This window comes from Helianthus annuus, chromosome 3 (assembly GCF_002127325.2).
Source record: "Helianthus annuus cultivar XRQ/B chromosome 3, HanXRQr2.0-SUNRISE, whole genome shotgun sequence".
In the NCBI taxonomy this organism is placed as follows: Eukaryota; Viridiplantae; Streptophyta; class Magnoliopsida; order Asterales; family Asteraceae; genus Helianthus; species Helianthus annuus.
This window is the reverse complement of record NC_035435.2, coordinates 23,163,272-23,186,174: the sequence shown is the minus strand read 5'-3', so window position 1 is coordinate 23,186,174 and position 22,903 is coordinate 23,163,272. Positions and strand designations below refer to the sequence as shown.

The window sequence follows — 22,903 nt, the reverse complement described above, 5'->3', positions numbered from 1 at the left end:
ATGTTGGGTAGTCTGGATTGTACACACTTCGTCTGGAGAATGTGCCCCACAGAATTGCGTGGACAATACATGAGAGGCGATCATCAATACCCGACGGTTATGTTAGAAGCGGTGGCGTCTCAAGATTTGTGGATTTGGCATGCTTTTTGTGGCCCTGCGGGTTCACAAAACGACATCAACGTGCTGCAACAATCTCCATTATTTCTTGCTCAACGAAACAGAACGGCGCCAAATTGTCCATTTCAAGTGAACAACCACTTATACAAACGCGGGTATTATCTTACTGATGGGATCTACCCTACCTGGTCCGTGTTTGTGAAGTCTTTTCCATATCCACACGACCCGAATGAAAAAAAGTTCAAGAGGCAACACGAGGCCGCAAGAAAAGATGTGGAACGGGCGTTTGGTGTGTTAAAGTCGAAGTGGGGAATACTAAATCGTCCAATGCGTTCGAAAACGGTGAGAAAGATAAGGTCCATCGTGTATACGTGCCTTATTTTACACAACATGATTATAAAAGACGACGGAAGGGCGATAGCACCGGTACATATTCAAGATCCTCCAGTCGAACCCGTCTTCGATGATACAGCCTATACGGAGCTCATTGACGAAGACACGCATTGGAGGCTAAAACACGATCTCGTTGAGCATCTCGGAAGTTTAGATTTGCCTCACCTTGAAGTTGATTCGGACGACGAGTAGTTTGTTTTTATATTTTTCTAGTTTGAATGTATTTTTTTTCTAGTTTGAATGTATTTTTTTTTAATTTAATGAAATGTCTTTTATTTAATTTTTATTTTTATTAATATTTTTTAATTTGTAAACATGCATAATTTTACAAAAAAAAAAAAAAAAAAAAAAAAAAAACCAACTCCCCTATGAGGGGAGTGCCGCCATCAAAATGGGGTGTTAGGGGAGTATTAGAGGGGACTTGACGTGGCAATAGCTGGTTGGTCGGGCGTAAGAGAGGGGACTCACCTATTAGGTGAGCACCCCTTACACCCTAAAGATAGGTTTGTTGTATCTGGTAATTAGTCAAAATGGAGTCTGATCAAATTTGGTTTGGGTCATATAGGTTATGGTTAAACGGGATGTCTGGCTCAATATCAGTTATTATTTAGAAAAATAAATGCCAAGAGTCTTTGTGGTTTGCTTCATTTTCACCTATAGTCCCTAACTTTCTAAAATTACAGATATAGTCCTCAACGTTTGCTCTCCTGTTTCTCGAATAGTCGCTAGCGTGGATGGGGGTTAGTTTTTGATGTTAAGTGGATGTATAAACCACAGGGACTTCCCTAACGGTGTAATTAACTCAAATAAGAAAAGGTATTCGTTAATATATGCTAGGGATAAACCGCGCCATAGTTGGATTTTAGATCAAATCATTATTTTTCTATTTTGGTATTAAAGGTTGTTTTAATTTTAATTTTTCTCAAATAATATAATAATAAGTAAAATCATAACTATAAATGTGAACTAATAAACAAAGTTGTAGCTATCTGGTTGGTAGTATACAAAATCTATATTATATATATATATATATATATATATATATATATATATATATATATATATATATATATATATATATATATACACATATATAAACTAGTCGTTTACTCGCGCGATGCGGCGGGAAACATATCACTTTGGTTGGTGAGTTTAGGGCTATGTACAGGGCGGTTCAGTCTTGAGTCATAACCAAAACCAAATTCGCGATGCAACGGAAAAAACATATATTTTTTGGGCTAGTAGGAAACCCGCGTGATGCGGCGACGACAATATATAACGTGGTACTCCTTTTCTATTAGGTTAATAAGCTTGTCGTGATATATTGTATACTACGTATGTTAGTTTTCTCATTATTAACGTCACTGTTGCCTATCTATGTCATAAGCCTAACCTGTATGTCCATCAACCCGACTTGGACTTCAGATTGCATGAAACTTTGAAAAACAAAATGTCATGAGCCTAACCTGCATGTCCATTAACCCGACTCGGATCTTCAGATTTAGATGAAACTTTGAAAAACAAAACGTGATGTATACAATAGACCAAAATTGACCATTGTATAATCAAAATCTACAAATTTCTGTGAGATCATGATTCTTATCCAATTTGGTAAATAAAATGAAATAAAATATGGAAGGCCTTATTTCCAATTAAGACGAAAGATTTAAAAAAAAACCATCAAATGGATTCTTGAATCAATTCATTCATTTATGGCTTATATGCTAGTCAGAAGCAAGGTAAATAGGAAAAACAAGAACCAATTCCCAGTTTAAAAAAATAACCGGATTGGAACACTCTATTGGGTTGTTTCTTTTCTTATGTCGAACGTGTCACTAAATATAGCTAAAGGGAGAACACATCTAATGGTAAATTGCATTCAATTGACAAATTTAAGGATCTAGATCTTCATCATAGTCATATACGTTTTTTAAATCACAATTAACAAATCAACTCTTTATTAAAAATTGAAAGTGGTTTGAAAAATGTTTAGCAAGTCAACCCAGACCGACCCGCCCAATGTAAGAGATACCAAAAGACGATACAAATTAACGCAAAGCCATTATTTCATGTCAGCTTGTGTTCTTAGTACAGTTCTCTATACTCAGTTATAACATACAATTTTCTATTTTCAAGTAAGACAGGTTGAACAAAGAAGAGAAAAAACTTATGAATGATATCATCGTATTGTGATCATCTAAGAATCCTTAAAGGAACACAATTAATGTTCAATCTTGATCTTTAGCGGTCCAATGATGCCGAGTAGAAGTTGTTCTCTCTTGCCCCAAGTTATACCACCGTCGTACGATCTCTTCATGCGCCCACTCCACCTAAAACAAGTCCATCAATAATAAATTTATTTTATTCAAACATGGTATAAAAATAGATAAATAATAATGTACTTTAGAACTTCCTGCCAGATCTTATAGAAGAGAAGCAGCTCATTGGATGTTTCCGAAAACGAAAACGGGTTATAAGTTGCCGAAAACTCACTTTAAATGCTTGTAAACAAAAAAAAAAAAAAACCATCAGCCATCTAATTTTAAATGCTTGTATTTATTTTTTTCAGTATATAATGCAGGCCAGGCATTTTTGGTGACAAAGTCTAAGGGAAAATATGTCTGTTTCTGTCTACCACTCAACCTACTAACAATTTGAGAATGATCTGTCTAAGACTCTAAGGATTTAGTTCATCTATTAGTCTTGTGGCAAATACTAAAGCAGCTACAGATGCCCCTGAAACTTCTATAGATAAAAATCCAACAATAACTTCAGCAGCAAGGACACCAAAATGTATAAAAGACAATCCAGTATGACATAGATCAATAATGAAGGTGGTATAAATTAGATAACCGTAACAATAACAAAAAGCTGTATCTTTAAGGTTTAAAACTAAAATGAACACAAGCTAGTGAGGAAGTACATTCTTGTTTGGGAAGGGCTACATCAACTGTAAGCCCTTCCATACAAGCTCATTTAAATTTAGATTATTAAAAATAATAATTTGATTTCAGTGAACTATCCTTACACACCGATAGTCTACTAAATAGATAATTACAATAATCTTTAGAGGTCTTCAATGCAACTATCTAGAGTAGGGATGAGCATTTGGTACTGGGTACCAGTACCGAACCGAGCTACTCATAATGATTTTTGGCTCATTAAGATTTTTGAGCTACTTATAAAGATTTTCGATTTATTATTTTGAATCCAAAGTTTATTTAGCTGAAAAAACCCAATCTCAACCAGATACACATATGCACAATACCTATCAATCTAACCTACATACACATAAGTACAATACTTTCATACTTCAATTTGTGCCTATAATATTCAGTCTATTAAATCTTAATATTCAGCTAAAAAGAAATTGTTTAAAAGTTGGCTGAAAGTTATCCAGAGTTTATTTAACTTTGGAATGTCAAAAGTCGGTACCGGATCGGTACCAAAAATGTATCCGGTTCGGTAAATTCAGTACCCGGATCGGTCCGAAAATGTCAAAAGTTGGGTACATCAATAACCTCACCCAAACCCCTTATACAAGTAGGCATGTATGCAAAAGTGATTCTCACCCAGGCCCCATAAAAAAAGAATATACACACACCATGATAAAAGAACGAAAAATGTGTACACCCACATGACCCAAAGTGAAATAATAAGGCATGAACATTCATTGTAAAAAAAAACATCAGTATCCCATTCTATAGGTTGCATACCAGCTCTATATAACCTGACCATAGCCAAGCTAGGACACATTTCAGGATGCGAGCACACTCCACTGATACTTGAATCAACAAATATAGGTTGTGCTGTACTTGCTTCCAGTTCATGCTTCATAGTGCATATAATGTAAAATGTAATGATACAAAGTTTAACATCGAAGCAAATAAAATGTAATGATACAATATTTAACATCAAAGCGAATGGAAAATGTTAAAAAGTCATGATAACGACACGAACTTAGACATGTAATTAACGTATTTGGGATGTCCAGCTTAGATTCGTGGGTCAATTCCACAACCATATTACGCTGAACGAATTGTGTTCAGGTCGAGTTGGCGAGTTAGCCCACCTAACCTATTTATTTTTTTACTTTTAAAAATATATATATTAATGCTATAACTTAAAATGATTGGGTATAAACCATTGGGTATATATTTATAAGATGTTACCAGCTATGTACAAAATGATCAGAGGTAAAAAAGAAAGAAAGGAAATTGGTATTTTTTTCTATATCTCAAAATACGTACAAGAGAAGGAATTAAATAAGAGGGAAAATAATCTAAACATGGAAAAACAAATCATGGAAAATATTGTCCCTCTATTACGTGATCTCCTCCCTTGATTGTAGACAATTATAGGTCTAGAATATTCTAACACTCCCCCTCAAGTTGTGTAGTGGGATCAGCAATACCCAACTTGCACAACATTATTTCAAATGTTTTTGTTGCAACCACTTTCGTAAGAATATCTGCCAACTGCTCTTCAGACCTTATGAAAGGAAGTTCCACGGTGCCATCTTCAATTTTTTCTTTTATAAAGTGTCTATCTATTTCGACGTGTTTCGTTCTGTCATGCTGGACAGGATTTTCTGAAATTTTAATTGCAGCTTTGTTATCACACATTAACTGAGTTGGGAGCTTTAGAGGGAAACCAATCTCGTTCATCAATTTTTTAAGCCAAAGAATTTCTGTGATTCCTTTAACGATACCCCTGAATTCTGATTCTGCACTTGACAGAGACACTACCTTCTGTTTCTTGCTTCTCCAAGTGACTAGGTTTCCTCCAACTAGGGTAAAAAATCCTGCAGTAGATCTTCTATCATTCGGATTTCCAGCCCAATCCGCATCAGTAAAAGCTTTAACATCCAGATGCCCATTGTTCTTGAACACTATACCTCTTCCTGGAGTACCTTTAAGATATCTTATAATTCTCATAACTGCTTCCATATGTTCTAACTGAGGTTGGTGCATGAATTGACTTACGACCACAACAGCATAGGCAATATCTGGTCTGGTATGCGCCAAGTAGATTAGCTTTCCTACTAGTCTTTGGTACCTTTCACGATCTGCTAGCTCAGTCCCTTCAATAATCTTGAGTTTTTGATTTACTATCATTGGAGTGTCACTTGGTTTGCAATCCACCATACCTGTTTCTGCCAACAAGTCCAGTATATATTTCCGTTGAGAAATGAAAATTCCTTCCTTTGACCGAAGAACTTCAATCCCTAGGAAATACTTTAGCCCTCCAAGATCCTTTATTTCAAATTCTTTAAAGAGATTCTTTCGAAGTAAAACGATTTCCTCTTCATCACTTCCTGTTATAATTATGTCATCAACATATATTATTAGGCAGGTAACTAAATCTCCCCTCCTCTTTAAGAATAAGGTATGATCGGCATTACTTTGTTTATACCCATATCGCTTCATAGCCATAGTAAACCTTCCAAACCACGCACGCGGAGATTGTTTGAGCCCGTATAAAGCCTTTTTGAGCTTGCACACCTCATTTTTTCTAAAACCGTCAGAAAAACCCGGCGGTGCTTCCATATATACCTCCTCTTCTAGATTCCCATGTAGGAATGCATTTTTAACATCAAACTGGTGGAGTGGCCAATCTTTGTTTGCTGCAACTGAAAATAACACCCTGATGGTATTGATTTTGGCAACCGGAGAAAAAGTTTCAGAATAGTCGATGCCATATGTTTGGGTATATCCTTTAGCTACCAACCTCGCTTTGTACCGTTCAATCGTTCCATCAGCTTTATACTTGATGGTAAACACCCACCTGCAACCAACTGGTTTCTTCCCTGCAGGTAACACACACTTCTCCCATGTGCCATTTTTTATAAGGGCTTTCACTTCTGTATTCATGGCCTCTTGCCATTCAATCTTCTTACTTGCTTCTTGAGCTGTTTTTGGAATATTTTCTGAAAGTAATGTGGCCGAGAAAGCTTTTGCAATATCAGCAACTCTCCCCCTGTCTACATTCACCGGGTACCTAGAGGATCGAGACACATGTTCTGGTGAATATCGATCCGCTGGCACACCTCTATTTTTCCTTGCAGGAAGAACACGAGGCTGGGGTTCTTCTGGTTCAATTTCTGGAACTGGGCTGTCATCATGACTATTAATATTATTTGAATCATTGGAGAAGATATCAGAAGATTCATTTACCTCTTGTTGGACATCATCCGAAGTAGATTCATTGGCTGTGTATACTGGTTTGTCAGCCCTTTCTATATTGGTCGTGAGAGACTCGGTGGCTCCATCTACCTGCTCTGTTAGAACAACATCGGCACTTTGGTCGGAACAACTTAGGGCACTTAACCAATCTAGCGATTCCCTAACTCTCTCCCCCGGAATGCTAGATTGGTCGGAGAAATAAAATTCGGACTCCAAGAAGTCACAATCCATAGTAACATGGATGCGACGAGTGACAGGATTATAACACCGATATCTCTTTTGATGAGTGGCGTATCCAACAAACAAACACTTTTCTGCGCAAGGTTCAAGTTTATTCCTATCAGACTTGGGAATATGGACATACACAGTACACCCAAAGACACGTGGTAATAGGGTTAAGACAGAAGGAATAGGGACTTGACTCGCTAGCGTTTGTAAAGGAGTTTTATGTTTTAGAATTTGAGTCGGAAGACGATTAAGAAGATATACGGATGTCGCTATTGCTTCAGGCCAGAAATACTGAGGGGTTTGAGATTCAATTATCATAGCACGACACTTTTCAAGTAAAACTCGATTTTTCCGTTCAACAACACCATTTTGTTGAGGTGTGTTGGGACACGTGGTTTGATGAATGAGACCATTTTCCTAAAAGAAATTTTTCATCGACTGATTTACAAACTCTCCACCGTTATCAGAGCGAAGAATTTGTATTTTCTTTTTGAACTGCGTTTGAGTCATTTTATAAAACATAAAGAATTTTTCAGGAACCTCCGATTTATGTTTCATAAAATATACCCAAGTCATTCGAGAAAAATCATCAACAAATGACACAAAATATTTAAATCGATTTTTATCAGAATTTGGAGCTGGACCCCAAACATCAGAATGTATCAAAGAGAACACAGACTTAACTCGAGTATTACTTTGGTCAAAGGACACTCTATGGTTTTTAGCAAGAATACAAGTTTCACACTTCATATCAGTGGATTTATTCAAAAAAAGACTCGGAAATAACGACTTAAGATACCCAAATGACGGATGGCCAAGACGACGATGCCATAACCAAAGTTGCCTATCAGCCGTTCCGTGAGCAAGCATGGCATGTCCCTTATGAGTCACCTCATCAACATAGTAGAGGCCTCCTCTCTCAGTACCACGCCCAATTATCTCCTTCGTACGAATGTCCTGCAAAATGCAAAATGTTGGATACATTAGTACCACACAGTTCAATTCTTTTGTCACATGGCTAACAGACAACAATTTTGAGGATAATGTTGGTATATAGAGACACTTGTTTAGCTTCATTTTATTAGAGAATTCAATTGAACCTCCTCCTTCGACCTTAACCCGTTCTCCGCTTGCGGTTTCAATATAAGTTTTGGATGAGGGAGACATGTTTAAGATATCTTTATGATCATATGTCATAGTATCCGTAGCTCCACAATCAAAAATCCATTTGGCTATTTTTTTTGAACTAGTATTAGATGAGGAACTAGTTTGATATGCTTTAGATTTTAGATTAACATTGCCAGGGACCTGCTTGTCATACTCAAAACAATTTGGACTAAAATATTTGGGATTAAGAATTGAAGGGTCTGGAGTATAGTTTCTCCAAAACCCTTTACCTGTTGCATTTTTTTGATCGATTCCCATAGCCACGCCCCCAAAACCAATCAGGTCTTCCTCCTGTTCAGAAGGCGCCAATTTCTCTGATTCGCCGCCGGCGTCCTGGCTTCCAATTGCGGCAGCCGCCTTGCCTTTCTGCCCCGGCTTCTCCCACCATTCAGGATAACCAACAATCTTGAAGCATGTCTCCTTGGTATGTCTTTTCATCCTACAATGGGTACAATATAACTTCGATTTGTCTTCTTTATCTTTATCTCGTTGTGGCTCTGAACGGGTTTTAGGTCTTCCTGTTGATTCCCTTCCTACCAGACCCAGGCCGATTTCAGATGGCCTGTCAATTTCAGTGGTACCAGGTTTCAGAATATTGAGTCTTGCTACTTCTCGCCGTACCGTCGCATATGCGGCTTCAACCGAAGGGAGAGGATCCTTTTTTAAGATGTCCCGCTTAATTGGTTCCAACTTGTCATCAATGGCCATTAACAGCTGATAGAGTCTCTGCTCTTGAATTTTGTTATTGTAGATTTGTATATCTTCAGCATGTTTCATCGGGTTCGGGTCTCTTCTGTCGATGGTCATCCAAATTTTTTGTAATTTGTTCCAGCAATCTTCTAAGGTATCTCCTCCTTGCCTCAATGAATTAGCCCTTTTGTGAAGATCAAATACCTGCAACGAGTCTGTTTCCGAACCATATGTAACTGCAAGACCATCCCAAAGGGCCTTCGTAGTTGGATACTGCGAGACATTATTCACCAAACTTACATCAATATTTTGGATCAACCATGTAAAAACACATTGATCATCTTGTTCCCATCATGCAAACGTTGCATCACTTTTTGAAGGAGGTGACGGTTCCCCGGTAATGTGAGAACTTCTCCCCCTACCTCCAATAGCTTTTTTCATTAGGGTTGCCCATAACGCATAGTTATCCCCTTCGAGTTTGATTCCAAGAGAGAGATTCTCGGAATTGGTTGTTGTTGGTTGCCCACCGAGACCGTTTCTTAGTAGCGCAGCGATTTGCATGGTTAATTCATCGGGTATATTGGTCAAGGTGGTGTTTTTTTCTCCCATGTTTGATTGCAGGTTTCGATTATGGTTGGCTAGGATTTTTATGAATTGCCAGGTTTGTGCTCTGATACCATGATCAGAGGTAAAAAAGAAAGAAAGGAAATTGGTATTTTTTCTATATCTCAAAATACGTACAAGAGAAGGAATTAAATAAGAGGGAAAATAATCTAAACATGGAAAAACAAATCATGGAAAATATTGTCCCTCTATTACGTGATATCCTCCCTTGATTGTAGACAATTATAGGTCTAGAATATTCTAACACAAAAAGCAACCTGCAACCAAGAAAATACGATCTGCCACCTCAGATTTACATAAGCTGCAATCTGACCCGTTTTACAATCAATATGCAACTTGTAGTTTAACATTTGCACTACAAACAATATCCACATGTGGTTACAAAACTAATTAACCCTTAATTGTAAATCTAAAAGCAACCTCTTGACACAATCGATTAATCAGATCAGGTACATAAGAATTACTCGCTAACCAGTGTTCAAAAGATATCACAGTAATGCAGGTACCTGACTTCCTCCTGTGAGTTTTTCAAACACGGCCATCAAGAACAGATCCATCTAAGTACTTGATACAACTATCAGCTAGCTATCTTGCTACTCGACAAGTATACAAACCCAAACCAACAAAATTCCCGTGTCCACGGATCTATGACAAGGGGAACGTCTTCCACCTGAAACGATACATTCCATCATTATGATCATATGCTAGCATAATTTAAGAATGGATTCTCCAATCATCATATCAAAAATTAATCACCAACTTTCATCAAAAGTCAACAAAAGTTTAGATTACCATGATTCTATAAAATTTATTGATTGATATTTACAGACATCGTCTCGGACATACCTTTCCTTCTGTAGAGAGATGCTTCTCAAGATCTCTCTTGGTGAATCGCCATGATAAATCAATCGCGTACAAACTATTTCTAGGAGTTTCAATGTCACTTGCATCATAGCACCTGCAAGCAACTCAAAATAATAACTACAAGATTACAAATGTAAATAATCTGATAAAAATTATGGTTACCAAATTATGGTTCAAAGCGGCGTCACTTTGTGCTCACGGAGTTCATCTTGATTTTGACGGCTTCTTCTCATTTTTGCCGGATTATATAACGTATCTTCTCTGCCAAATTATGGTTCGGAGTGGCGTCACATTGTAGTGTTTAATTAGCTGCAAAATATGAACAGCCAACATCATCAAACCCCTAGAACAAAAATCTACTTAAACATGAAAATGAAAACATCTGATCAACAAATCATACTAAAATCATCTTTAAAAGCATTTCATTAAATAAACTCCATTAACATATACCAGACTGTGGAGCTGTAGACGAATCCGTATCACCACCAACACCATTAGATTAACCAAAAGACAACACGACACCATCTTTAATTCTATGCCACCAAGGCTGCGTATAACCAGTCGACTGAGTAACAATCCTCACTCCCATATTCACTGTTTTGCTCTTATCTCGAGTTTTGTTGGCATTATTCCTAGTCCGCCACTCAGTTTCGTCAAAAACAAGATTATTGACCAAATAATCACATACAAGCTCATGATTACAATAGAAACATCGATCTATATCAGATTATGCTGTAAATTTGAACAAAAAATATAAAACCCTAACTGAAACTGGAAAAAAAAACTAAAAGCAAAAAATAATTGAATTGACTGACCTTCTTTAATTTGTAGAGAATTTGGATGTTTGAACACAGACCCTGAAACACAAACCAATCACGATCAAACGAGTTCACACACACTTATTCAAAACCACATAAAAATCAAACATGTACCACCTTGTGTGACAGTTCGGTCGACCAGCGGGGTTGAACACGTGGGTGGGCTTGACAGCAACGACGGTGGCTTTCAGGGTGTGTCCGGATTCTACCAGGTCGGAGCCGTATGTGTACTTGATGCTTTGAGATTTGCAGATTTGACCCAGTAAACCGCCGATCCAGGCCATACGACCTTAAATCAAGAACTTGTGGTGGGTTATGAGCTGTGAAAGTTATGTGGGAGGAGCCGATTCGTAGGAGGCGATGGTGGCTGATGGCATTGAGTTCTTTAAAGAGAGAAGGTATTTGGGGCTTTTGTTGTTGCTGCGATGTTATGGCGGTGGGCGGTGGCAATATTAGGGTTTATCTGGGAGAAGAAACAGTGAGAGACATAAAAGTTGATAGTGAGAGAATAGGGTAATGGGTGCCTTGGGAGTTGGGAGGAGTAAAGGAATTCAAAATTCAAAAATTGAATGGATAGATCTGGCCGCCCAAAAAATGGTTTGCCCGCCCAAAAATTCAGGGATTCAACATGGTGTGCTTTTTATGGTTGTACAATAAGCTTTAAGGGGTTGTAAATGGCAAATGATCATTTCTACCCTTCGGATATGCTTATTAATATAGTATATATATATATATAAATGAGATGGATTTGGGCTAGGTGGCATTTGTATTGGCTGATGTGGCAATTTAGTTTAGGACGGAAATCCATCTCTGATACACAGACAAATATTGGACGCGGGATCCGTTTCTTAGGTTCGGACTTTGGGTTTTTATTGCACCGACTCACATTAATTCGGATACTATATATCATTTTTAACAAACCCTAATGTTTCATAGCCACAGATTTTGCTCATCGCTCTGTCCTTCTCCCACCGATTCAAACCCTAATTCCGATTTAAGATCAGGTTAGCAATCGTATCTATTTATGGATTTTGGTGTTTTGTTAACTTTCTCTCCTTTTCTCCCTGTAAACCCTAACTGAAAACTTCATCGCTGTTTTTTTCGGGTCATACAATTGTATCTATTTATGGATTTTGGTGTTTGATTTCTACAGGTTTTGTTGTGAGTATCGTGATTTTTGAGTTTAGGGTTTTTTAGTTTCGAAATTGATTGATGCTCAATAATTATGTGATTAAGAGATCTGGTCACATGGGGTTCGGCTTTGTGAACTTTGCTGAGGACGGTGTTGCAGATCGTGTTTCAAGAAGGTCACACGAGATTTGTGGACAACAGGTACTTAAAACCCTAACCTTCAATTTTGGTTAACTTCTGCAATATTTTGATGGTTAAAACCCTAACATTCAATTTTGAAGGTTAAAACCCTAACCTTCAAGAAATGAAAATATTTTGATGGTTAAAACCCTAACCTTCAATTTTGGTCTTATTCATTTTATTTTGTTTTTAGTTCTTTACATATTTTATTTGTATTAATATATGCATCGTGATTGTCTTCTTTCATACGTTCTCACACTCTTCATTACATACAAATAATCTTTGGTTGATTCTATACTAAATGTTCAATCGTGTTGTTTAATCACAGTTAGTCGCCGGTAGTGCTACTTCTTGATTTTTGTCTTAACTTAACTTCCCGTAAACTACCCATTGCAGCTCATCACTGATACTTTATAAGGTATAACTAATAACTAATGTTGTTTTAAACTCATATCTTAGTACTGATGCATATCTTACAAAACCACACAAATCTTGAGTAATTATTTTGTGAAATAATGTCAGGTGGGCGGGTGATCAAGAATGGGAAATGTGCGCACATGAAAATAGTGTTGGGTGGATGGAGATGGCTGAGCCGGTTATGAATCTTTGTACAAAAACTATTGATGGTTCTTATATTGAAAAGAAAGAAACTAGAATGGTTTGGTACTATGAAGATGTTGACAAAGATTTTGGGTCGGAACAGGCTAAGTAACTGTTGGACCATCTTGAAAACGTACTGGCTAATGAGTGAGTTGGAGAAGAAGGTATACCCTGGACAGGTTTGTTGAAGAAATATTTATGATTTGAAGACACATATTTACAATGTAAGGAACATTTTGTAAAAGTTATTAACTTTTTATTTTTATTCTTCCTTTGTGCAATAGATTACACAGGCTGTATATGATGTTGAAGAGGCTACATTTATTGCGTTCGACATGATTCTAGAAAACAAGGTGAATGCATGTTTGGTACTTCCTGTTTATATAATCATGTTGCATTTGACTACATTGGCCTGATAATTATATTCATATTTGTTAGCAGATGGTTAAACCAGATACTAGAGGTACACTTATCAAGTTCATGCAACTAATGGTGTCTCATCATCCTTCCAGAAGGTTCAATACCCCCCAACCCCCTCTCGCAAAATCTTCCACGAGAATCAATTTTGGTATTTGCTTAACATAATTTAAATTCGGTATATTTTAGGTGTCAGAGGGGAACTGCTAATATACTTGTCAATTTTGACGATTTATATCTTTCAAAAAAAAACATGGTCTTTTGGATAAATTTGGCATATGTGGAAAAAAAGGTCCTCGGGGATATTGGGTAGTTTCAGCTTTTTATTTCTAATCAAATAAATTATTGTGCTTTCTTTTCCAATACATGGATTTAATTTTGGGGTTTTTTATGCAGACGTTTTGTCGTGGTAGCACGAATGATACCAGAGGCTTCAGGTATGTTAATATATGTACACTTTACAATTTATTTGCTTCAAATATGAATTATTACGTTTATACAGGATAAAAAGAATATTAACAAAATTTGTGATTTTCACAGTTGTGGTTTATGGGTTCTGTTACATTCAATCTCAGTGAGAGTGGAAGACGGAGAAAGTGAAATGGCGTTTTGTGGATTTATGTTCGTGTAATATGTTCGATGAACATGTTTACGAGATTGAGTGTTTGATTCTGATTGTTTTGTGGATTTACAACATGAAACATTGGAGATTTGAGGAGGTTTGGGGTTTGAGAAGCTAGGGTTTGTGGTTTTGGTAAGTGTTTTTGATTTATAATCTAATCCATGTATGTTTTTTCATGTGATTAGAGAGATTGTTTTTTGTTTTGGCTGACTCTTTTTGGAGTGAAGATTTTCATTCTTACCCCGCTCTTCAGAATCTCTTCTCAAAACCATAGATATCACAACATGTTTCAAATGCTGTTACGTTCATTATTGGGTAGAAGCACACTGGAATCTTTCCGTTGTCTTACACGCACAAGGATATAAATGACAACTCTTTAGGTAAGTTGTTTTATAATTCACTTATTTTTGTATTTTTGTGAAAATAGATATTATGATCCTGACGTTTATATTTTGGACTCCCTACCTGTGTGAAACTGTATGCTTTCTTTCTTGTAGGCCCTGATGGTGATCTTCGAGTCTATCTAGAAAGTGTGGTCGCCAGTGAAAATGTCAAAATGATGTACAATTGTTAATTGTTAGTGTTAAATGATAGTGTAATAAGTCTTAATTAGTTCCTACTTGCTACAGTTGTTTGTGTTTTGCAAGTTTCAAAGGTTTAATTTGATAATGGTTAGTTAATAGATCAGAACGGGCCAGATTAAAAGTGTGTTCAATAGTTTCGGGTCAAAAAGTGTCATTTTAGAAGGAAAAAAAACTACATAATGTTTTTATATTCTCATAAGTAATTTTTTTTTTTTTGCAGATTTGGAATTCAAGGAAGAATAGTAAACATTACAGGAACAGATGACTGTGTCCAGGTCCTCTCTACCTTCGGTCTTTAGTAGAGGTGGAAAATGGCGCGATTGGACGAGTTAGGTAATGGGTCAAAGCTGGTAATTTTTTTATACAGGACTTAGCTCGAAATGCTTTTTGTCTAATTTTTTTGTACAGGACTTAGAACTTTGAGGTATCTTAATATGAACTGCTGTGGAAACCTTCTCAGGTGGATTTGTTCACTCGACGCTCATACCGCATTGGGGGTAGCGATGCAAACCGGGCAAGCATCAATGTCACCGAGGGTACACTAAATAATGGGTGCTATATTATCTGTGAATGTGTAATAAATCTCATAAGATAATGTTATTGGACATTCTGAAGAATATTGTTTTTAATCAACTTAGTCGCCATAGCATAAGCTGCAATATAGCTTTCAATTGTGAATGTGAATTGAAGCAAAGAAAAAGATGAACCATCTTTAGTTTGACTTCTCTGAGTCAAACAAATACGTTCCAACTTCACCCATCAACACATGTTCATTTTTCCGCTATGGCATTAATTAGTCTATAGATACTAAGATACCTCAAAGTTGAGAGTTCATATTAACTCTTCATTTTCCTATAAATGCTTTGAAGATGACAACTCTAAGCAAGACCTTAATCTTATATGTTGCACACCTTAGACCAAGTGGTAGTGGTTCAAGTAGTGATGATGATCCGTAAGAGGATGATGATGATGATGATGATGGTGTAAGTGATGAAGAGGGTGTGAAGAAGGTAAAATATGTGGGTGAAATGGAAGGAGAGATAAGAGATGAAGTGATTGCTTGGAATGATGATGAAGAAAATAGCGAGGTTGTGAAAGGTCCGATTTGGTCGAAGAATGCGTCTCATGGGCTGGTCAGGTGGGCTGCTGGGTCAGAATGAGCCTACTTATAAATGGTTATTTTGGTTCGGATCAGGACAAGTTGGGGTAAAAATTGTTTCGTGTCAGAATAGGCCAATTTAAAAGTAGTTATTTTGGCTTGAGACATGAGAAGTTGGTTTAAAAAGATGTGTTCGGGTTAGGACTGGCCAATTTAAAATGGTTATATTTAAAAAAAAGTTGCATGCCCTGTATCACATCGGGTCATAGCCTGCGAAAGTTAAACTAGAACGTGTGTTAGGAATAATGATAATATTTACATGCCATGTTTTTCTATGAAATCCTTATCTTTATTTGTTATTGTAGCTTTGATCAAATTCTTTTCTACATAAAAGTGATGTAATATATTGTTATCCAAAGGACATATAGCTAATATTGATTTTTCTAATTTTAGGTCTGTGTTGGTGAAATAATGAGTGGATATGATCTGCTTTCAAATATATGCTCAGAGCTAAAAACTTCATGAGAACTCAGCTAAAGACTTCATGAAAACTCATAATTTTTCAACAACCATAGAAGATATGCTCAGAGCTAAAGACTTCATGAGAATTTAGAGCCCTAACTACTGCACGACGTTGAGACAGGCAGAGCATTCAGCGGGCGGAGGTGGCTCTGAATGCACTCGCGAGCCGTGGTCCATCGAATTCATTAGCGGCAAGGATTTTGGTGAGGTTTTGTAGTTTCTAGGGTCTGCAACATTGTATGGTTTGATTTGTGGAGTTACTTGTGGTTTTGAATGTTTGATTTGTTGATTAGTGGTTTTTTAAAAAATATGATAGTTTGATTCAGGTAATATGTGACTAATTTTTTAAATAGTTAAATTTAGTTGATGTTTTAGTTTAGGAAATGTATATGAAGTTAACAGTTGATAGTTTTTCATTTGTGGATTTACTTGTGAGAAAAAAAGTGAACTAAATTTAATCGATATTTTAATTTAACATATATACAGGAAGTTAACAGTTCACTGAAATGTATAGAATAGTTTTTAATTTAGTAAATTTAATAGATGTTTTAATTTATGGTCAGGATGAGACAAGGGTGTACAAGAACCTACTGCAGGATGGAGGGTTTGATCTTTTTCATGTTGGACATGTTGAAGTATGTAGCCTGTTGATTTCTTATCTTCATCCATCGGTATTTTTTAAATCCATCTTTTTACTTCATTTATCCTCTGATTGTATATGTTAGTCTTTGATTTGTGTATGTTTCACGCTATGTTAATGGTTATGGTTCAATTTTGGTATTTTTTCACAATTTTGTTAATGGATGTGCTATCAATTGTTACAAGAAAACATCGACTTTAGGTTTTTTGTTTGTTTAAACTTAATCTATAAAGGATGGTGAGGTTTGATTGGTTTAGATAAACCTGCACAATTTGCCCTAATCTTGGTTTAGATAAACCTGCACAATTTTCCCTAATCTAAATTCCTTTTTGAAGTATCATCAGGTTTGATTGATTCAAATGCCCTAATGGCTTCATCATCCTCACTTAGTTTATTCTGTAATTTTGTTTTAATTTAGGACTTTGTATTGTTGTTAGCGATCAGACATCTCAACTTGGTCTTGAATTATGTCTTTGTAGCATCTCAGTTTTGTTTTAAGAGAGATTCATGAATTTATATTTGTATGTTTGATTTATAATTGAGAAGTCAGGGTTTTAGCTATACCTACTATCTAGCCAAAATACAAGAAGCAGTACTCCAGATAATGAGATCAAAGTTGACTCCTACTTATATAATTTGTGCTAACAATATTTTTAGAGTAACAAAGTGCGAGGACGCACTTGGTTTAGAGATCAAAGTTGACTCCTACTTATATATTTTTAGAGTAAGTTACAAGCTGTTCTAACAATGTGTTTGATTTATATATGAAGTTATTTCTACACTATTTCTTTACAGACAGATGAGCAGCCGAGGGGAAGACCTAAACAACCTATGTAGGGAATATTGAAGACCTGCTTAACCAGCTACTTGATTAATAGGTAGTGCGTGAATGCGGAGATCGACGACTCAACTAAAAGTATAAGCGCCACCTTCTTCAAGGAAGGCATGATCTCTTTCCTCCGATTCCTTCTCCAATTCCACTTTGTAGCTTCCATGTAACAATCGTAGTTCTCAGTTCAAAATCTTTTATTTCGAAATCTTTATATTACTGGTTTATATGTTTATCGTTTTAGGGCTTTTTACCATCAAAGTATTTTGATTCATCAGTATAAAGATCCCACCTACTGAATTCACGGTGAAATTTGAAGAATAAGTGATCCGATTTGGAAACCATGGGGGATTACAACGATCCGTTCATGTTTAGAAACTAAGTTATGAGGTGTGGAATTAGGAGAATCCGTATTTATACCATACCAGCCAGATTTCGTCACCTGAAATATGTTGCTTAGTGTTTACTTGCTCATCAAAAGGTTTCCTTTTTAATTCTTTTCAGTTGTTATACCATGGGTATTTCAGTTTTGAAACAAGAGTCTATGCTATATGAAATAGTATTTAATACAGATCAAAAGACTGAGGTAAGTCTTGATCTCTTTTTTGTTAATATAAAAGCTAAAAATATTGGCCCAAAATGACCCGTATTATTTTATGTGCAGGGGCCGAGATGATCCTGCAACTTAGGCAAATGAATTTGGCGATAGCTGGAGAACCACATGAGATATTTCTAATAACTGGGAAACTTTTCATCTTACAAAGAACTCAAAAAACGGTTGAAAATCATTAAACCACATGCTGATGAGAGTAACCTACAGGCAAAGACGTTGCGGATCTCCGACAAATAGTGCACGGTAGCTACTGGTAGTGAGTTGTCGAAGGAAGAAGTTGCTTTTGTGTGGTTGGAATAGTAGGTTGAGAGGTTCAATTCGTTATTTTTGTTGACAAAGAGGAAACTATGTTATCGAGTTGAAGGTATCAGATTAATTTTTGTGTTTTCAGTTCTGTTGGTTATACATCTGTTCAACTATGTTATTTGTGTTGGTATGTTGAGTTCCATTATGTGATTTGTTAGGCAATGTTTCAATTAGACTATTAGCATATTTTGAGCATGACTTATTAGACAATATATACATCAATAGACCTTAAAGCCTAGGCTTTAACCCACCAGTTACATCAGCAACCCTATGAACTGGTTCTGCAGTTTTCACTCTTGAAGTTTAACTCTAAGAGGACACAACCCATCCCCAAAAACAACATCTTTCGCAGCCAATGCTTATCGGAGTTATTAGCAAGATAGTGTCTAAGGTTTTAGCTAAATGCATAAGTTATGTGTATCTTATTTGAGTATATCGTAGTAAAAGTTTTTTTCATTGTCATTTCCATATTTATTTTGAGTGCACATCACGGTAGAGTTATATTTATTTTGAGTGCACATCACGGTAGAATTCTCCAGGTTCCACTTGGCTTTCTATTACCTGATTCCTTCAGGTGTGTTCCTAAACTATGTCTTTCTCATATACTTATTTGCATTTTTTTCTTATGTTAAAATTTTCAAATTATAAACAGTTTCTCCTCCCAATTTCTTGAATTCAAGAAAAATAAACTCATATAATTTAAGTTATTTTGTTTTAGTCAGTTTGATCAAATTAATATAATAGGATAATTGCATCACTTTATAGATACAAAATACATTGTTGATGTTAATAACAATAACCAACAATCAACACATTAAATTAAATTCAATGGTCACACACAAATCTAACACAAACAAATATCATGAATAGATGTCTGTTGTCATGTTTGTCTTTGTGATTATGTTTTCTAATTTCAAATTTTTTAAGGTATTGAAATACAAGGGTGTTGTTGCTATGGTTGTTGGGGTCGGGTCTATGTCGTGAAAAAGTCAAAGGTATGTAGTCAAAGGTTGGTAGAGGTGATAAAGTTAGTTATTTATATTTTTTTGGCAAGCAAAATGGAAATGCTTCATTACAGCTGAAGATCATAAAGCCCTTAGCAAGGAGTTAGTTATTTATGTTATTTAGTTTTTAGGCAAGTATAATGTTTGGTAGTTGTTCTGTTAAAGTTATGTTGATCGACAAAAATAGTAGCAATTAAAGGATATGCGGGCATGGGCAATACCATTTTTGCATCACTTTGTTTTCCACGTCATTATATGCTCGACTCCACTTAAAAGACTAAAACATACGTGAATGGTCAAGACCCACCCGACTCTTGATATTTGTTGTTAGTGACTCGCCTCTTTTCTTAGGAACCACATCTATACCCGGGTTAACATAGCCCAATCTTATGTCTTTTTTATGGCACAAATTGTTTTTTTGCTTCGTGTTTACTACCCTCGACCTTTATATGGTTTGGTGTATGCTATAGATTGTCCTGCATTTTAGAGACAAAATAACCAATCTACTCTCGACCTTTATATTTCTAACTTTTTTATAATTTAATTATTTTAATAAGTTTAAGAAGTAAAAATATATATTAATTATTCATGTATTTGAATAATCTGAAAAGCATATATGTTCATTTCAAACCGTTGCATTGCCCTTAAATACAGCCGCAATCTTTGCTATCATCACCGTGTCGCACCCATCTTATGCGGCTCTACGTCGTCCTTCCACCACATGCCCTTTCAACAACAAACATAAAATTTGCATGTTATCCGATTCTTTTCCTTCCAATCTCTCCTAAGAAATCGTGTTTGTTAGTTGTTTTATAGCAGACTAGGAGTTGATATTTTATGTTATTCGTAAGCCAATATTGAAATCCAATGTCATTGTGCCTATCAAAATATATCGTGTTTGTGTGTTTCAAAGGTTGGTGACGGTGGTGGTATTGAAGCCTTGGAGAATTCATGATAGTTTTTTAGTTTTTGATACATGTTAAGTGTTATAATAAAGAACGGACACAACATTAATAAAGTTCTAATAATCTATTATAATAGGGTGAGGGTATTGGTACATCCCCCAAAAGTAATGACCCCCCCCCCCCCAGCAGCCCCGTATAAGGCAATGAGGGTTGTATTGGGTTTGAGTGCATTAATTATGTCAGAAAAGGTAAAGTTATACGACCCTCATTGCCCTATGAGCGCTGTATTAGAAAGGTGGTAGTTGGAGCATTAAACCCTATACGCCTCTCATTGCATTATACACTGCTCATTAGTACTATAATCTCTGAATTTAAGGTATATTGCTGACAAGACAGCTGAGTTCAGACTGAAAAGGCTGAAAAGGTGATCCGCATATACGCGCTCATGGCCCTATACGCTGCGTATTGTTTCGAATTTTTTCCGTTTACCCCAAGCTTACGGGATTTATGTAATACAAATGTTCAAAAATCCCAAAAAAAGTGATGAAAATGATAAAAATTTTCAAATAAACGGTCTGGTTAAATTAGATTCGAATCACAATGTCAAATTGGGACTTTGGATATTTTTTTGGTGAAATTTCGAATGAGTCATATGTCTCCGAAAGCGTTTGGTTACCCGGCGTTGATCGAGGTGAGGAGGAGGTGGTTTCCGTGCGTCCGCAACACGTCGGAACTTACCATTCGCATCAGGAAGGGAGTGTGCGGTCCGTGGTGCCTGATTTGAACCAGGTAAAAAATTCATATTGTCGTTTTGGTTATTTTAGTATAACCATTAAGTTGTTTCAGGTCGTAGAGGAGGCGGGACCATCTTACGTGGCTCAAAGCTATCCGCAACAGGAAAAACATGCATACGGGACTTACCATTCCCATCAGGAAAAATAACGCAAGAAAAAGTCCGAGGAAGGTGCTTTTGACATCGAGGAAGACGAGAACGAAATCGAGAAAGGTGTTACACACTTCGAGGAAAGTGACCAAGACGAGGAAGATGGTGGTGGCTGGGACGATGGTGGTGGCGGGGACGATGGTGGTGAAAAGGACGATGGTGCTAATGACCCGAAAAAACAAGGAAAGGTATAACATTACCGTCACTTACGTGTTATTCGTTATGTATAATGTTTATTAAATTTTAGACAATTCTGATTTTGTATACGTGTTATTCGTTATGTATAGGTTTATTAGAAGGGTGCCTATTAGAATTTAGAAAAAGTTGATTTTGTTTACGTGTTATTCGTTATGTATAAGGTTTATTAGATTTTAAACAAATATAGTTTTAAACATAGTTTTAAATTACCGTTGTTTCAGGTATTTGCGACACTTCACCAGTTAAAGAATTGGGCTTACAAAACAGAAATTGCGAAAGGTTACGTCATTGTGACCCAACGAACGGTAACAAAAGGTGAAGATTCGTCAGCAAGGACAGTGAAGATATGGTTGCAATGCGACCGTGGAGGCACACGCAAAAGTAAAGCAACAGTTCGGTGTTCTGGTAGCAAGAAGATTGGGTGTCCTTTTAAAATGATAGGGAAACTAGACGCAAGTAGTGGCAATTGGAGCTTAGTGGTGAAGCAAAAGGATCATAACCATGAGCCTGCGGTATTTCTCGAGGGTCACGCGTTTGCAAGAAGGTTGACCCCAGACGAAGAATTATTGGTAGAGAGACTTTATATTCAAAACATGGAGCCTACAAACATATATTTAACCATAAGAAAACAAAACCCACAGAGCGTGTGCATTCTACGAGACATACAAAACGTGATGAAAAAGATTAAAGTCAAAATGTACGGTGATCGGACTCCAATTCAGATATTGGAGCAAATGTTGCATGAAGGAAGGTATGTTTACCACACCCGGGTGAATCCCGAAACAAATGCGGTCGAGGAGGTTTTTTTTGTTCATCGGTACTCGTACGATATGTGGCGTGCTTTCCCACATGTGTTGATGATTGATACCACTTACAAAACTAATGAGTATAGACTTCCATTTGTTCAAATTGTGGGTGTGACATCGACACACAAGTCGTTTTGTGTCGCTCATGCTTTTATCTCTTAAGAAAAACAGGATAACTTCTTGTGGGTCCTACAGAACCTCAAAGGATTGTTGGAAGAGGGTATGGAACCGCGCGTGATAGTAACAGATTGCGATAAAGCTTTGATGAAGGCTTGCGATAAACTATTCCCAAAAGCATCCAAATTGCTATGTCGGTGGCACATCTCACAAAATATTCTAAAACACACCAAGGCAAAATTTGCAACGGCTGAAGAATGGAAAATATTCAAGCTTTCTTGGTCTTGATTGTGTAATTCTC

General features: G+C 36.5%; 3 protein-coding genes and 1 long non-coding RNA gene across 19 annotated transcripts; 3 read left to right on the top strand and 1 right to left on the bottom strand.

Annotated features, from left to right (window-relative positions):
- Positions 1-7,340: 7,340 nt before the first annotated feature.
- On the bottom strand, positions 7,341-9,389 carry LOC110931309. Its single transcript, XM_022174708.1, has 2 exons — positions 9,142-9,389; positions 7,341-9,075 (listed from the first exon to the last, which is right to left on the bottom strand). The coding sequence occupies exons 1-2, from the start codon at positions 9,387-9,389 to the stop codon at positions 7,341-7,343; spliced, it is 1,983 nt and encodes a 660-aa protein (XP_022030400.1).
- Positions 9,390-12,008: 2,619 nt separating this feature from the next.
- LOC110928759 (sulfhydryl oxidase 1-like) lies at positions 12,009-15,557 on the top strand. 16 transcript variants are annotated; one of them, XM_035987454.1, is made up of 11 exons: positions 12,009-12,090; positions 12,240-12,418; positions 12,726-12,815; positions 12,920-13,176; positions 13,282-13,350; positions 13,436-13,512; positions 13,604-13,706; positions 13,811-13,851; positions 13,955-14,168; positions 14,264-14,416; positions 14,534-14,778. In XM_035987454.1, the coding sequence occupies exons 4-9, from the start codon at positions 13,021-13,023 to the stop codon at positions 14,043-14,045; spliced, it is 537 nt and encodes a 178-aa protein (XP_035843347.1). In that variant the 5' UTR covers positions 12,009-12,090; positions 12,240-12,418; positions 12,726-12,815; positions 12,920-13,020; the 3' UTR covers positions 14,046-14,168; positions 14,264-14,416; positions 14,534-14,778. The 16 variants fall into 16 exon arrangements, with proteins under 16 accessions (XP_035843347.1, XP_035843348.1, XP_022027484.1 ...); XM_035987455.1 differs by having other exon boundaries at positions 14,290-14,416; positions 14,534-14,777; XM_022171792.2 differs by having other exon boundaries at positions 13,604-13,723; positions 14,290-14,416; positions 14,534-14,776.
- A 631-nt stretch (positions 15,558-16,188) lies between these two features.
- LOC110927590 lies at positions 16,189-18,717 on the top strand. The gene is made up of 3 exons (XR_004888395.1): positions 16,189-16,444; positions 16,805-18,296; positions 18,375-18,717. It is a non-coding gene; the product is annotated as an uncharacterized LOC110927590 (long non-coding RNA).
- A 2,866-nt stretch (positions 18,718-21,583) lies between these two features.
- LOC118490376 (protein FAR1-RELATED SEQUENCE 5-like) lies at positions 21,584-22,647 on the top strand. The gene is made up of 3 exons (XM_035987979.1): positions 21,584-21,669; positions 21,769-21,781; positions 21,901-22,647. Exons 1-3 carry the CDS (start codon positions 21,584-21,586, stop codon positions 22,645-22,647), a joined length of 846 nt encoding a protein of 281 aa, XP_035843872.1.
- The last annotated feature ends 256 nt before the right edge of the window (positions 22,648-22,903 follow it).